This window comes from Argiope bruennichi, chromosome 6 (assembly GCF_947563725.1).
Source record: "Argiope bruennichi chromosome 6, qqArgBrue1.1, whole genome shotgun sequence".
In the NCBI taxonomy this organism is placed as follows: Eukaryota; Metazoa; Arthropoda; class Arachnida; order Araneae; family Araneidae; genus Argiope; species Argiope bruennichi.
Genome location: NC_079156.1, coordinates 65,547,333 through 65,565,925, shown reverse-complemented (window position 1 = coordinate 65,565,925; position 18,593 = coordinate 65,547,333). Strand labels below are relative to the sequence as shown.

The 18,593-nt window shown below is 29.2% G+C and overlaps 1 protein-coding gene across 1 annotated transcript in view; it reads left to right on the top strand.

Annotated features, from left to right (window-relative positions):
- The first annotated feature begins 248 nt into the window (after positions 1–248).
- LOC129971566 (mitogen-activated protein kinase-binding protein 1-like) overlaps positions 249–18,593 on the top strand; it is a 142,240-nt gene continuing 123,895 nt past the window's right edge. The window contains exon 1 of the mRNA XM_056085451.1: positions 249–306. Within this exon, the coding sequence (XP_055941426.1) occupies positions 265–306 (42 nt within the window). The 5' untranslated portion in view covers positions 249–264. The remainder of the gene's footprint in view (positions 307–18,593) is intronic.

Below are 18,593 nucleotides of genomic sequence, written 5' to 3'. Positions count from 1 at the left end.
CGGAATAAAAACAACTCCACTCTCGTCTCCCTAATCCCACTTCGAACTCCTCCACTGCCAATCCAAAGCAATTCCTAAATCAAATTCCCGAGAATCCCTAACCATCCACCTTTTACATAAAAGCCAGCCGGCCAACGCTCCAGTCTGTGACGTCACAAAGCCGTCAGGTAAGGCTCAGCCCACTCGAAGCGTAGGGGTGGTCGCCGGTCGACTGACAACTCCTCACCAATCCGTCCAACACGCTCACAGCAGAACAGATTTGTCATGGAGAACGAGGATGCGTCGCAGAACGCCGCTGTGAAGAAGGTAAGTTACCCCTCCGAAATTTTTATTTTGCTGTACCGTTTTTGTTTACCTTTTTGGGCGAAAGAGGGGGTGGGCTGCGGTACTTTGTTGGGGGTTGAATGCTGTGGTGAGGGAAGGGGATGCGACGAGCAGGTGGTAGTGCTGTTATACACGTGGCTAGACAGCTGTTCTTTTTTTTATTTTCCAGTATCATTTCTCCTCTGGAATCGTTAGTCAGGTATGAGGGAATATGTGTCAGAGTAAATGGTTGTCGCGTATACGCCGGTCAGTATTTGTCTGGGGTGGATGTTGTTCTCATAGGGGTTGGGGAATGGTCAGGAATCGCAACGTAAACAACCATCTGGCATGTTTTCAGTTGAAATGTGGATTTTTATGACAGATGCTCTTGGAAGTTTACAAATATTTTAATTTCTAATATGCAACAAAAAAAGTAGAGTTAAAGCTGTTATATATTAACTGTTATATGCTGTTAATTATTATAATTAAAATAATGGATAGTTTTGAAGTAATGAATAATTTTGAAAAGGTGTAATAATTTCAAGAATAATTCAATTGGTTAAATTTGGAGAAAAATTAAAATTTACGAAATCAAAAGCACCAGGCTAGTTCGAATGTTAAATAGATGAATGTTATTGTAAACATACGAAAATAAACATAGTGTCAAAATTTTATTATTTTCCGAAATTTGAATAAATGTTTAAGGAAACAGTTTATGGATTTATCACATTTGTTACTGAAGAGTGAATAATAAATCGTTTGTACTTTAGTTTGTTACATTTCTATATTTGCTTCTGTTTTAATTTAAAGTTATGACTCAAAGAAATTCTTGAGTTTTATTTCGACTTCATTCTTTTGTTCTGTGTTGTAAAATTGTTTCAAGGATTTATTTGAAAAAATGCAATCACGGTATTTGAAACAAAGCCGTCTCCACCAGACATTTACATGATAATTATCCATTGTTATTTGGCAATCATATTTATATTCGGATTTGAAGGAGAAAGGATTTGTAAGTTGCTCTGGAGATTCAAATGTGTCTTTATTTAGATTTGTAAATATAATTTTTGAAATGAAGAATGTTGAACAAATTTCTTTTCTCTGAAAACATTGACTTTTTTTTCAATTGTACTTGATTGTTTGATTTGTGACTAACAGCTGACAAAGAGCACATTTCCACAGTGTTTAAATTTCTTTTGTAATTATAGTTTTTTTTTGTATTTAATTTTTCAGTATTTCGTTCTTAATATTAATCTATGAAATTTCGAACGTTAGAAATGAATGTTATCAGTTTGGTTTAATTGAGTGTTTTTAATATCTTAAATCATTTAATAGGGAATTAAACATTTTTTAAACATATTTTCTAATTTTAAACACAGTATTAAAGTAATTATACATCTATTTACAAGTTTGTAGTTTTTGTAATATGAATTGTCTAATATGGAATTTTTACAAATTTACAGTAATAAAAAATAATTTGAAAAAAAAATAATAAAAATGAATAAAAAATAATTGCATGTTGTTAGATTAGCCAATGCTAATTTAAGGAAAAGAAAAGAATATGCTTGCATCAAATACTTTTTGACTATTTTGTATTGATTCATCCTAGTTTATTTTAGATTTTACTATACATTCCTCTAAAATTATGTTCCTTGAGCATTTGTATTTTTAACTGCTTTAATATCATGCACTTATGACATTTTTTTTTTCTGCTTTTGAAATTTTTTAAATTATTATATCTTGAAATATCTCTGCCAACATGCACATTCCAACACATAAACCAAACAATGCAGTGAATTATTGAGAGAAGGGGAAGAGGAATTCATATATTTTCAATTATTTTTCACCATTCGTTATTGTTTAATAATGTTGTTAATTTGCATGTTAACTGATGCAACAAAAAAGAAAAAAAAATCTTGAATCAAATACTTTTGGATTATTTTCTGCTGATTCCTACTGTTTGATTTTAGAAAATATTTTATTCTCTTCTAAAAGTTGCTTTTGTTCATTGATTTTTTTTTTCATTTTCTTTTTCAATTGCTTTGAAATACAAAATTTGATTCGATAGAATTTCTTTATCTGCATCAAAATCACCTTAAACAACACGCATATCGAAAAATAACAGTTTTGATACATTTAATTTTTAAACTAATTTATCATTGCAGTGACTTAAAAGAAGGGAAGGAAAGTATTGCAGACTTGAGTGTCAATTTTATGAAGGACCAGAAAATAGTGAAAATAATATTCTATTGATTTTGTTTATGTTTTTGTTAAGGCCCAAATATGGCCGGCCGGCAAACAAATAATATGATTCGGACTAATATTAATATTTTGAATTGTATTAATATGAAGCAAATATATATGTACCGTCTTAGAAATTCGATCAGAGTGAAAATTAATGCTGGTAATTAAGTAATAAAATGCTTAGAATGAAAGAGTAATACCTTTTTATGATTAAAGTATATTTATAAATAAATCTTTTGCATTATAATAAATTTTAAATATACCATGTAATGAGATAAATAATATGTAGTAGAACATGATAACAAATATTAATATTTATTATTAGTAAGGTTAATGCAACGTTGAGTCTGTTTTATTGCAACCGAATTGAAAAGATTGGACATTATCTTAATCAATTTCAAACGAAAGTCGTATTCAGTTTGCACCTCTATATTATATTTATTTTTAATTAATATCATAGATTGAGAAAAATAATTTCGCAAAAATATAATGGGTTGAAAGGCATTATTATTATTATTTTGCAAAATTCTTGGAAAAATCTGCTATTTGTTTCAATGTAAACAGAGATTCTCGTTTAGTATATTATCAAAATGATCTTCGCTATAAGCGCCAATTCTAGGATGGGCACCAAAATGGAATACACACATATTTATCTCAACAATAAAAAATTTAAAAATGATTAAAAGGTCACCATTCTAAGTCAAGGGGGAGGGGGTGCTAAAACCCACCTTTCGCCTCATCGTTAATTCGGGAATCAGGTGCGGTTTTCCGATTAGGTAGACGAGACAATTGCCAGGGGCCACTTGTCTGGCGGGGTACGACAGGCCGGTTTAAAAAATTATTAACCCAGTAAATAAATAAATTCATAAAAAGTACAAAATCTGAAAACGCGAAAGATGTGAATTATAAAATATAAGAATAGTATCAGCACTTTTTAAAGGATAATTAATCAGGTACTAGTCTGTTCTATTCACTTAGCACAGTAATTCATTTAATATACAGTACTAGATGGTTAAATAATACTGCGTTCAAACGTGGACGATATTCAATTGTGGGTCTAAATATATTAATAAAAACCTATGCATTTTTACAAAGTTACTGAAATAAATAAAAATAATAATAAATTTAAATTATAAATGTGCTGCAGACGTATGCAAATGCTTCTAGAAAATCAGCTTGAGTTGTCTTCCCAAAACTTTCTCGCATATTCTCAAATAAACTTATACCAAAAAACGTCTTGCTTGGAATTGGTATACAATTGTTATAAATATACAAAATATTAAATTTGGTGTGAATTTTGCAATTTCACTAAATCTATCGTGTCATCCTTGGCGAATTTTTTGGCGATTAATCCCTGGCATGCTATTAATAGTATACGAAAATCGAATCTGCTCTTAAGACACGTTTTTCTCATACGATTGAAACAAAGATTTGACACAAAACTGCACTTGTAGTCACAAAATTTCATATATTTAAGTCATTGTTTTTTTTGAGTTATCGCGTTTAAATGTTTCTAAAAATACAGACTGACGGACTGTTAACCCCTTGTTGGATTTGGCTCAAAATTTGAAAGGTGTCTAAAGATTTTATGTTTCGAATTTTATCTATCTAATTCTCTTCGTTTTGTAGTTATCGTGTTAAATTATACTCGAACAGACAGACAGATGGACTACTTTTAAGTAAATTCTATTCAAAACTTGCTTAAAAGTAAATTTGGTGTAAGGACAGTATGCCAAATTTCAAACGACCAGCGCAAATCGTTTATGAGTTATCTTTGTCAAAGACGTACGGAGATTTTCCAGAAATGTATTTTTCGAACTTAGGAAGGTCTAAAACATGGAAATTCGAGAAAATCTCGAATTCGATATATATATAGATATATACATTAAAAATTTAAAAAATTGTTAAAAGGGAACCATTTAACATTAATTTAAATCTTTGTGCAAAATAATGTGATAAACCATTACGGATATATGTACTACAGAACCCTTACACAATTGACTCTCACTACATTAATGAATGAAATAGGCCATCCTTAAATTCCTTGTACATAGCTCGCAAGACAATTTAACAAACAACCAAACGCATTGATATGTCACATGGATATTTAAATCCACGGAAACGTCTTCTGAATAACAATGTGCTCATGACGTATTCACTGAAATGTCATTGGGGAAAATACGCGAAATGACAGATGCATTGACTTGTCGCTCAACTAAACCAGTTTCGGATTGCTCGAACAAATGGGGAATCTTCAAACAACATAATCGACACTCGTCCATAATGCGCTGCAACATATAAATGTGTAAAACTTAATATCAATTTGACTAACATCAAAATCCAGATGGTCAAAATGAGTGTCCTAGTTATCAATTAAACATGGTGCACTCGTTCATATTTATGAATCCGTGTCAGTCATTAATTTTCGACAGTGACTGTAGGAGTGTGATTTAGTTGCTGTTATATGTTATGATTTTGCAATATCGGTCTTTTATATGAGCCAAGAAGGTCAGATTTGATGTCCTACTTATTTAATGAAATGTCAGATGCTTGTTTATGTTTGTAATCATGAATGCATGAAAGAGAATTAACTATAGTTGATCATAAATTGAAATATTTAGACATATAATTGAACTGTCATATGACGGAAAGCTGTGAATGGTGTTTATTTACAAATCAGTTTCAGTTATCTCTACAGATACTACTGATAGAAAAGATTGTGCTTGCGAGCGTGCAAGTCTATCTGTTGTTCTAAATGGCCCACCTTTTGATTTACAGCTTTCTAATTTGGCACAAATAAACTTTGGAAGTAATGGATAAACATTTCAGAGAGATTTTTTTTTGAAATTTTAATTTCAATTTCAACTAAATTAACATTAAGTAAATTTTTTGGAATTTGTTTTTCGCGATAAGTTTCATATATATTATTTTACAAAAGTGATTTTTACATCACTTTAAAATTTAAAAACAATGTTTTCTTTTAATGATATCGATATAGTTATCATGCTATTTCTTCTCATATTTTTCAGTTTTCAATAAAAATTTTTTATGGAAGATTTGCAGCAATAATTTTTATTGTTGCAAAAAAATTCAAACCGCTTTCGTTGTTTTATCAATTAATTAATCATGCTGTTTTCTTTCATTAGTTAAGGAAGGTAAACTCTGTTTATTATAAACGCAATTTACAAGAAGAATCAGAAAACGAAGTCCCATTATTTTAAAAGACAACTTGCAATTACATGATGCAATATTTGGATAGTTACTTTTTTATTAGCATTGCAATTTGACTACGTTAAGAAACTCTATATCCGCAATAAACATAACAGATGCAAAGATATTAAATTAGCACGACTTTAATTTTTGGCATAATTTGATGATTAAAAATATATTAAGAAATTATGAAGATTAAGATTAGCATAAGATATTTAATTGATGTTAAATACAACCAATATTGCTGGCGAATGAGTGAATTCAAAGGCGGTGGCAAGTAACAGAATGGATCTCATTAAAGAAAGTCTGCGAAAATTATTCAGGCTTTTTGAGTGATTGATTATACAAGTTTTGAAAACAAACCAAAATGGCTGTAAAAAAATCGATTTCGTAATGAGAACAAGGGAAAGATTTAGAATACAACACATGGCCTTGAAATAATCGTTGTGATTGGTTAAATGACATTGAAATAATCGCTGTGAGAACAAATTATTTTCAAGTTTCATCGTTTTTTATTAATGTATGCATTCGAAATAAGAAAATTAATATTTCATTTTCATTTTTTATTTCTTTAATAAGCAGATGTTTTTCTTTTTCAAACATGTTTTTAAAACGTTTTCTTTAATAAATAAACTGCAGCATGGATTAAAATTTGGTGATTAGCGATATGTTTTAAAAATAAATTAAAAAAATATTTTTAAAAAAATCTACTTCGTGTTGAAAACACAGAAAAAATTCTGAATATATACTGTGATATGCACCTGTGTCGGAACAATAATAAAATTTCGGATTTAACTGCTATTTATCAAACAAATATTGAACAATTTGATTTCAATAAATTAAATTGTAATTTAATTAATATTTCTTAACAGCAACATCAACAAAAAAAATATGGGAAATATACGATTATTACGATATAGCCGGTTATTAAGGATTAAATTACATTAAATTTTTTAGAATGAACTGACTGTTTTCGATTCTAAAATCGCTGTGGCTTCTTACCATTAATTAAAATATCTTCATTTAATATTCATTGTATAAAGATTATCTTTCTGTTATAAAAAAGCAAGTTATTTAAAAGCGGTTATTTGTCTGAATGATTGAAACTGCATAATTCTTATATATCATTTTCTTTTTTCTAATAATAATAATAATAATAATAATATATATGTGTGTATGTGTGTAATATATCTCTTAAGCTAATTTAAATCCTAATTAATTTCCTAATTTTTATTGTAATTTAGCCCATATTAGTTTCATTCTAAAATGTTATCTTATTTCCTGATCCAATTCCCACTTTTTTTAAAATTCTACATGCATTCTATAAAACTGCTGGTTTTTCACGCTCCAAGTGAAGGGATAAAAATCCTTAAGGCTTACAACATTCTTTTAATGATACCTAAGATTCCCTTGCCTATATCGACAGGTGTCAAAGAAATCCCTATCAAAATCTCATAGTAATAAAATGATCGAGGGAAAAATTTCTTTCTCGTCTGCTCTTGTGTCACGATGTAGACTGATACATCTTTTATGATGATTTCTTTTACAAAGTATGCCTCTGGCAATAAAAAAATAAAAGTTATAAAATTTTAAAATGTTTCTTCTTTTTAGCCACGCATCTGCTAAAAAAATATGTTTGCGCACACACACACACACACACACACACACACACACACACACACACACACACACACACACACACACACACACACACACACACACACACACACACACACACACAATTCATTTAAATATTATTAAAATTGTATTTTCTAAAATTTCAATCAGTAAACAGACACTGTACTTTACTTTTTGTTTATGAAGGATATAAGTAGGCCAATGAAATGAATAGGACCTTATTTGTGATGCATCGCTTTAAGTTTATAGATAAGGGTAAGATATGCTCTCTCCTTTTAATTCTGAAGATACCAATCAATACGAAATAATTACCTTCTTAAACAGAGAGATTAATTGATTAGTGGAAAAGATTTTGAAGATGTCATTTTAACGAGATAGGATTAAGTTTAATTGTATTAACTAAGTACTAATCAGGAGCTTTTGTAAACCAGCCGTAGTGATTTCCTCAGAACTTTCTCTAATATCCTTTAATAAATATATTTGTATATTGTTAACCGTAAGTCATTAGAGAATAGTAGTTAAGAAAAATCTATTAGAGAACGATCTTTGGTTATTTTATTTGCGATTAATCGCAAGGATGGAGTTATTTAAAAAAATGCCAGGAAACCGATTGTGCGTTTTGGACACTTTTTTCCCAATTGAATGATCATAAAATTTGACACAGTGGTACGATTTTAATCACAAAATGGCATAACAAATTCCATTTATTTAAGTTATTGCATTTATGAATTATCAGGTTTACATGCTTGTAATATACAAGCAGACGGTCAAACCCTTGACGAATTTTATTCCGAATTTAATACGTATAGACACTTTAGATGTTAAATCTGTGCAATAAATTTTGCCCAATTTGTTCTCTTTATTTTGGTGTTAACTTATATTCGGGCAGATATCCTCGGAATGGATTTCGTTCAGAAATTTAAAAAAAAATCCATAAATTTGGAAAGAGAGACTAAATACCAAATTTCATCCATCTAGCTCAAAGTGTTGTTGAGTTATTGTGTTCAGAGACAGAGAGATGGGCGAATATATAATGGGCATATATGATAAGAAAAATTTATTTATCGGAGTAATGAAGTGGTCTGAAAGTAGAGATTGATGAAAAATCTCGAATTCAAATTTTTTTTGGTAATTACAATACTTTTTTTTTTGTATATTTCATATACGAGAAAGTGAAAAGACAACTTCCATTATCATTTCATTATCATTTGTTATAACTTTCATTATCATTTAATCATCCGCTGTTTCTGTCATTAAATGACATTTTCACTTTTTTAATATCCCCAAAATTAAGTTATATTTTTTTACCGATATTTTTCTACCTAATTAATATATCCTGACATTGACATAAAGAACTGAAATTTATTTATGTTCTAATTGAGGCTTTTATCATCATTAAGAGATGTTTTGTTGACCTTGTAACTCCAGATTCATTGTCTGTGTCATAGATTGGGTGTGGTTGTCCGTGCACTCTCTTTTATTTCTTAATTGCTTTCTAATTTCACAAAAGAATAATTTTACTTCGGCTTCAGTTGGATGGCATCATCGATAATGTCTCGAAACAGTAGACATAGTCGTAGTGTTTATTTGTTAACCCAAATATGTCGAATACAATTATGCAAATTTACTATTAATATCTATGCATGGAATCTGAGTGGCATGGAAAATAGTGGAAATATTTGTTCTTGAAAATATTTATTGTGGATCAACTTTAAAAGAGCTTTGCTGTATTTTACTCTATTCCCTTATAAAGCTGAGTGGAAATGGATGGATACAGAATTTTGCTGCTTTGAATTGTAATTAAATGAAAATTGATTACCTGATTTAGCACCCAGTCTTAGCACTTCCATACCGCCGGCTTCCTGGAATTGGGGTAGTGTCCTCGGTTCGAGTCCCGGTTTAGGCATGTTTGTTCTTCCGTTGTTCTATCTGTGAGATGTGTGAATGTGCCCTCCTGTGAAAAGGAGTTGTGCAAGCGAATGAGTGATGCATGAGTACCAAAGTCGTACTCTTGGCCCTAGTTGGTGCTACTATAAAAACAAGAGATGCTCCCCCATCGGCTTAAAATCCACGTCTTCGTAACAGCGGGCTTGTCTATGGCAAGTGCCATAAGAAACAACAACAATAACTTCCGTACCACTCCAACATGATGGTCGGTTTTCTACGGCATGCAATAACTGACGTAGTGAATGGAGTGGTAACTAATAGGCCGCCATCGGGATTAAATCTTAATGCATTTGCATTATTTTTACTTTCTTGTACACGAAGTTTACAAAGAGATTGAAATCGTCAAAAATTTGAACCCCAAATTTTGACGAATCCCCACGTTTGGGACCTCATTGAATTTGATCGTACTAGTATATAGTTTTTATACTAAATTTGTAGCTTTCTAAACAATTTTGAATGAAATCGATTCAGAGGAAGCTTGTCTATTTTGTTGCATGAATAACTAAAAAACGAAGAGAGCTAGATGAATAAAATTTGCTGCTCAGATTTAACATTTTAAAATGTAAATATATGTATCAAATTTGGAACCAAAATCGCCAAGTGGTGAACCATCTGTCGGTCTGTACTTTCACAAGCTTGTAAATGCGATAACTCAAAAACACAGTGTTTTAAATTTATGAAATTCGGTATATAATTGTGGAATTCCTGTTGTAATTGTTTGTAAAATTTTGATTTTATTTTGGAGATTAATCAAAATTTAATCTGTCAAAAAATGTGTCCAAAATAGACATTTTGCTTTCTGGTACTTCTGTATTAACTGCATCCCAGTAATTTATAACCAAAGATTGCATTCTAAAAGTCTCTTTCGTATCTATTGTTCGCCTTTTGGCATGTAGTTAATAATACACAAATGTGGGGTCGTTCGGTAAAAATTCCGAATTAGTGTAACAGTTATTTTTTTACAGGTTACATTTAGACAATTTACATACAAAATTTTGGAATAATTTTAAGATATATATATATATATATATATATATATATATATATATATTAGAGAATGGATCAAAACATTCAGCACATGTCATCACCTAACTTGAACTATGTCATAGCGCCACAAGGCTTCAGAGGCACTGTCTCTGATGTCATCATAGTCACTTACGGGGTTAGTATTACAAGAACGGCAACACAAATAAATTTATTGGAAAGCACGCAAGAATGTTTCTGAGAGATCCCTCTCTCTCTGATTACGATCAATTTTGACAGGAGATAAAAGAAATCGTTATAAGATTGTCTACTGTATATTATTATTTGTTATTAACTACACATACGTTTAAATATAACTATACATGTATAAGTTGATAATACGTATTATGTTTAAAAGTCATGTCAATTACTTTGACTATAGTGGGAAATGCACTTCTTAATGATGAAAAAATTTGGCATCATCTGGTGGTCAAAGCGGCCTTGAAACATACCTAAATAGCATTTCCATTTAAATATAGGATTTAATTTAATTCCTGGAGATCATCCAGGGTAAAATTGCCCACATTTATTTTTTCGTTTGGCAGAAAATTCCAACAGCTTCTTGCTTGTTGGTATTAATTTTTATTTTGCTTCTAGTATAATTTATCATTCAATATTTATCGTTTGATGTTATTCGTTAATATTGTTAAAATGAAGTAAAAATTCACATTTTCTTGTATATAAATATTAATAAATGATGATGGTATATTTATAAATGATAACTGATTTATATGATATCATTTAATTTTTGGTAAACTTTCTCATGTTTTAATGAACAAATGATTTTATAATTTGTGTGATATGATAAGTATGATAAATTAGTTTTGTTCATTATATAAGTTAAGCTGCATATAACTTTTTATTCATTGAGTGTTTTGTAAATGCCACAAGTAGAATATTATTCATTTGAATTCACTGAATCAAATCCATTCTGATATCACACACATTAAAAAAAATTCATTACTTGTTAAGATTTTTCAAGTATAATTCAGAAAAAAAAAATGGCGGAATATGTTTGAATAAAATTATTTTCGATTGCTTTTGAAAATGCACTCCATTCGAAATTCAGTAAATTAACTCTTTATATTGTATTCTTTAAAAAAATAAAAATGAAACTTTATATAAAATTGTGAAAGAAAAAAAAATGAATCGATATGAGAGGGGAGAAAAAAAGATACCTTCACAAGTAAATAAATAAGAAAATATGAATAAAATAAAGAAATTATAAAAGATGGAGAGCGAAATGTGAAAGAATTCTTTATCGGAGAAAAACGTTTTGGATTGAATATATACAAACGTGTAGCTACTTTTAAACGTTATTATTGAAAATCTCGAATGTCTCTTGGAAGCTATTAAAATTATAATGAATAACTTTAGTTTCTTATAGATTTTTTTCCTCTATAATGATCCTAGAAAGAATTTGAATAAAACTGAATGGAAATATTGAAATGTTATTTAAATAAATGCATATTCAGGCTATCATTCAAAACAAAAATATAATTTTTACTAACATTTTTTTTGTATATTTAAAAATATCGATAAAACATTTGTAAATTACTCCCGTTTGTGGAATAAGCTTAAGTGCATTGAACCGTGTATGTTATAAATTAATTTTAAAAACGCTCTTTTTATATTTAAATAGAGCAAAACTTTTGTTATAATAACCTAACTTTAAAAATAAAATAATAAAAATAATCCAAATAAAAGCTTGAGAATAATATAAAAGAAAAAAACACAATAATAATTATTTTCCATAAAATCGTTTTCAGTTTTTCACGTGAATTATTTTTTAATAAAATGCAACTGAATTCTAAATAATATTAAGGATAAAAATGCTTTTGAAGAATTTCATCGAATTGTTATTGTATTTTTAGCAAGTTTTATTCTAAAATCCAGAAGTATCAGCTATAAAAATATATCCTGTTCTTGTTTATGATATTATCTTTATTGAATGATATTCAAGCAAAAAATCGTAATGTTATTTTAATCATCAGTTTTAATTTCAAAATTACTCGTGCAGGAAATTTGGTTTAAAATAATTTAGCTGACATAAAAACACAATTGATAGAATGAACCGAAACTGGAAGTATTGTTTAATTATAGTTTCAGATTAGATTGCTAATAGATAGTTTTTTTTTTTTGTTAACAAGTCTCATTACGTTTAAAATAACAAAAATTAAAGAAAACAAATTTGTAAATTATTTTGAATAACTTTCCGAGTTAATCGTAAATATTAAAAAAAAAAAAAAAAAAAACAATTTGCGAAAATGGAATTTCGGCTCGAATGTCTAAACCGTCGATTGATTTAGAATACTTCGGGTTAAAACAAAACAAACAACTCTAGGAAAAATTTTTTTTTGTTAAGTTATCTGAAGCGAATAAAACTAAGGAATTCTTTTTTTGAAATTTCACGAGCAAATACGGCTCTTTAAAACAAATTAAGTGAAATGAATATTGCGTTTCAATATTAATTCAGGATTTAATTAAATCTTGTACTTTCATACATGTTTTTTCTAACTAAACCAAATCTTAAGAAATCTTTAAAATCTCGAAATAGAATAGAAATGAAATAAACAATCTTTTAATAAAATTGTAGAGATTCTTCGTTTAAGAAATTCATTGAATTGATGGATTGAATGTTTCATCAAAAAATTATCGAAATATCTATGTATAGAATAATTTTGCAACGCCCTGCAGTAATCTGATTTTTTTATCTCATTTATCATTAATTTTTAATTACCCAATTCATCCTTACAACGAAGCCATAAATTGTAGTATTAGATGACCTGAAAGATTGCTTAAGCTTTCGGATTTCGTTCGCAGCTCATAAAAATATTGGGAAACAATCTCATGCTGATTCTACAAGTGCAAAAACATCTTTGCAGATCTTACGAATTTTCTCTAATTAAAAAAAAGTTCTATAACAAGGTCAAAGCTACAGGGATGGCTAAAAATAGCTGTTACTTAGTATAAATATATCTGTCACGTGATAACGACTTCTAATACAACATTATAATATTAAATTGTTTTTAATCGCATGTTGTTTGACATATTGCCGAATTAAAAATTCTTTTAACGACTTGTCTTTTTTGTCTTTTGAATTTAAACAAACCCCTACATGAAAATTTGAAATTTCATCCCAAGAATTCGCTTTTCCATTCTCTGGCATTAAATAAAGTACCTTTCACACATCTTTTCAGACATAAAATCTAAAACAGCCTTATTACGAATTAATAGTTATTTAGTACTATCGCTGCATGATATTGAAAACAATAATTGATATTAAAAGTTATTACAAAAGTGAGAAACCATACCATTTTTCATATTGCAAGATATGTATATTTATATATATATCTTGCAATATAAAAAAAACGTAAAACTGATTTTGCATATATTTTAGAATACGTAGTAACGGTATGATTATATATAGGGTGTTCATTAATTATTGTCGGGGTTTCCGTACCTCATAACTTTCGTATAAAAAATATTACGCAAAAACCGATTACGTATTCGTAAATTACAACTCAAAGAATTTTATTAATGATATTAAAGTGTAAAGCTTGCACAATTTGCACTTTGTAGGCATTCAGCTGAAGGCGATTATGCATTCGTAAATTCGCTGAACAAATTTTGACTCGAATTGAGGATGATGAAAATTACCTTCGGAAATGTTTCTTCAGTGACGAATCCACTTTTCATGTGTCAGAAAAAGTGAATAAACATAACTGTAGAATATGGGGCTCGGAGAACCCGCACGATTCTCAAAAGTCAAAATTTGTTCAGCGAATTTACGAATACTTAATCGCCTTCAGCTGAATGCCTACAAAGTGCAAATTGTGCAAGCTTTACACTTTAATATCATTAATAAAATTCTTTGAAATTTAATTTAAGAATACGTAATCGGTTTTTGCGTAATATTTTTTATTCGAAAGTTATGAGGTAAGGAAACCCCGACAATAATTAATGAACACCCTATATATCTTGCAATGCATGTGTGTGTAAACATAATTTTGAAAATGCTCAGCCGAAAAAAAAAACTTTTGAAATTATAATTTCAATTTATTTTAGACTGGAGGTATTTTATATACAGAAAGAAGCGTGGATAAATTGACATCTGTTTGCATCTCTATATAAGGGCAAAGTGACAGAAATTTTTCTCTACAATGATTTTACTAAAAGAATCTGATAGGGATTTCTTTGACACGTATAGATTTAAGTAAGGGAATCTTAGGTATCTTTAAAAGAATGTCGTAAGCATTAGGGATTTTTATCCTTTCGCTCTGAGTGTGGGAGATGCAAAAGTCATCAGTTTTCAAGAGTGCGTGTGAGAATAAAGTAAATAAAAAAGTGTAATTTCCTAATCCAATTCCAACCGTTTAATTAATTCTATACGCGTTGTATAAAACTGCTGGTCTCAGCATTTTTTCACGCTCCGAGTGAAGCGATAAATATCCTTAATATTTACAACTTTCTTTTAAAGGTATCCAAGATTCCTTTTCCTAAATCGACACGTATCAAAGAAATCCCTATCGAAATCTCATTGTAAAAACCATTGAAGAGAGAATTTCGTCATGCCAATCGCCATTCGCCCCATGCCAAATTTCATTTGTCTTGCTTGTTACGTTTTTTTTTATCGCGTACACATACACTCAAATATGCAAACAATCAATCATCAGTTTCAAAATCAGTCTAAAATTTGATAAATAATTACAGTTTGAATCAAGAAACTATATTTGAAATTTCATTCATTTATCTATCTGCATTTATATATTATTTGATGATTACCTATAGATGCTGAATACTTAGATATTAACTGAAATATATACACAAATTGACGTTTTAATTATATTTATAAAATATTTTAGTTTCTGTTGAATATTTAATTAATATTTTAATTTCTTTGTAATATTATTTTCAGCGTTATCCTCATTTATAATTTCACACCGATGCCCATAATTTTGATAAAATATACCTTTTAATACGCTACTAAAAATACTTTCTTAAAAATATTTTCATTTTAATTATTTTCTGTTTTTTTTAGTGCTTAATATATTTAATAATTCATTAGTATAAATATTATAGTGACATAACGTGATTTGTTTTTTGAATCTCGACCTGATGACTCTTCTCACATGCAATCAAAATTAAACTAAAATGAATTTAAAAATGAAAAATGTTATTGAATATTAAAAATAGTGTTTTATCATCGAGAACCCTCAAACTAAACTAAATTTCTGAATTTCAGAATATTAAGAAGTGAGCAAAAATCAATTACAAACAAGAATAATTCAACTTAAAAAATGCGTGTAAAGCGCTTTGTTTTTAATAAAATTATTTATCTCTTAAGAATTCTGATAAGCAGATAATAGATATCGTTCTAACATACAACTAACTTTATACTTAAACATATATCATTTTAATTTCTTTTTCACAGTAAATGTTTCTTTTTCCTGCTATAAATTCAGACTTCACCCATATTTTTCTTTCATTTCCAAACACTCTATCATCACTCCAAAGGTAACTGACCGCTAAACACCTAGATCGGTTATGGCAACAAATTCAAGGAGGCTACACACACACACCTGTGGAAAAATCTCTTCTGACATATCAAAGGAGGTACGAAGTCAATGATTTGTGGCATGACAGGCACCATCAATTCATAGCGGCACAATCGCTTCCTTTCATATCCAAGAGATCACCGATGATCTCATTAATCGGATCAGATAAATCAAGTTTCCTCAATCACTCTCTAATCACTGTGATTAGGAGCATTTAATAAAATCACCTATCACAATGCATCTGTTAATTCATTGCGAAAGCGAGAACTGTGACCAACGCAATGTGTGAATCCTCACGGAGTGCTCACGCAACCTGGATGGTCGTGGATGAAAGATGACCAGTAAACAATTGAGGGCGGCCCGAGAGAGCCCTCTGACCCCCTATAAGGCCATTACGTGAGGCCAGTAAATTGGATGACCCTTTCCAAACCTTCGTGCTGAAATAGATTGCGACATCTGGATGCTCCTTATTGCAGAAGAGACAACCATAAGGATTAGTCTTAAAAATTATTTCATTGTTATGTGTTTGTGTGTTGTTCTGTCCAAATGATTTGTTCGCGGTTAGGTTATGAATCTATATGGTTAGATTTTATAGTGGATCTTTTTATTCTGTAGCGTTATTCAGAATTTTGTTGAAAGATTTTTTTCTTTGGCAATCTATGCCAAATATAGGGTTTGATACAGAGTTTTATGTCAACTATGGCTATATTTCGCCAAGCTTAATATTAAAAAATTTTTTTTAATATAAAAAGGACTTTTTTAAAACAAAACTAAGTGTTCTAAGCTGCAGAGTAATTTGTTTATAGAGTAATTTGAATCGTAACTAAGGATTTAAGTGCCGCTGATCAACGGAAATATATACAAAATAAAGTAATTGAGGAAGGAAGAAATAAAACCCTTATTATCTGCTTAAATCTTTAAATCTACAATTTTGCAAACAGGTACTTATTCAAGATAATAATTCAAGATTTCCCCCTTTTTAGTAAATCACCATTTAATTCAGTTTGTTTTTAGCCATCCGTTTGATTTGAATGTTTGTGAATTTTAGGGCTAAAGGCAGAAGATCCCTTTGCAAAGAAATAGTACTTCTAATGTTATTATATATTTAGATTTAAATTGTATCGCAAATGCATATTTTTTAATTTCTTAAGCACTCTGCCAATGTGCATGAAATTTTCCATAACAATTTTTGTTAATTCATTATTGATAATTAGACCAGAGATATTGTTTATGAAATAGCAGCCGTTTCTAGACGGGCACAACTTTACATAATAAAATCTATATACAAATTTCTTCTATATATTTCATAATGTTTTTAATTTACAATATTTGTATCAATACGGTTACAAACAGATTTGTCGTTGTCTAATTGAGTGAAAATTGTATAAAAATTTGCAATTTTGAAGTAAAAAATTCATGTCTCTACTTCTTTCTGGTCACCGTGTTCACGGACAAACAGATAATAGCCCCCTCCCCCCCTCCGCTTTTCCAAGAATAAATAAATAAAATAAAATTTGACCCTGAGAGGTTTGAAATTCAGAGACACCTGAAAATCTCGATGTCAAATTTTGTGATGGTTACAATACTTTCACTTCGTACATAAGAAAGTAAATAATTATTTAAAAAAAAATCGAAACGAATTTTAAAATGATGATAAACAATTCCCCCAAAGGAAATTCATCAAAAAATAATTGTATGAGTTTCAGTATCATGGAAGTGGGATTTTATAAAAAACATTCAATTTTCATATATCAAGAATTGCAAGAATTGAAAACTTTGTGTTTATCAATATAACTATTTTAGAAATCAGCTATCGAAATAAAAACCTAAAATAACTGCGTGAATGAAGTAAAAATCGTAAAATAAGCCCACAAATATAAAAGACAAGGATGAAAGTCATAGACTTCATGTGTTTTGACAGTGATTTATTTATTCAAATTTTGAAGGGTGGAAATAAAAGACTATTCGAAGACATTTAAAGAATAATATTTATGCAATACTTTTCCCTTACGTTTTCAAATATTTGGCTTTTCAGAATTAAATATTTATATAAGTCTTTAAAATATAAGCAGATCTTTATTGTTTTTGTAAAAACAGAAATTCTAAAAGCCGGAAAATATGCCCAGAATCTTTATGTTTCAATGCTGGAAAAATTCTTTAAACAAAATTTTATTTTTCTTTCAAAAAGATTGATTTTTTTCATTACTCATCCCAGAACAGCTCTGATTTATGATGCATATTTTGTTTACAAATGCATCTGTAGACGAAATAATGCAAATAAAATTGCCAACGATTTGGCGCCAAAGTTGTATTATTTTAGGGCGATTTCTCTATAAATGTAATTAAATCAATTTTTGGTTGAAACCCTAAGAGCATTTTACCATTTCTTATAGTCTCAGAAGGTGTCGGACTTCTGGATGATTGGCCCGATTTTGAAATGCTTGGCGAGAAACCATACATAAGTCTTACCATGATCTATTATGGGCAATTGATTTTCTCTGTGAAACTTTGACCTTTATATGTTTTGATGATCTTTTCTCTAATATGGTGACAACTGAGAGTAGTATTTATACTGATAAAATTAAAAGTCAAAACATTTTAAACTAATTAATAATTTATTTAAAAGTTAAAACACTTCCATATAAAAGCAAAATGAATTTTTTTACATAAAAA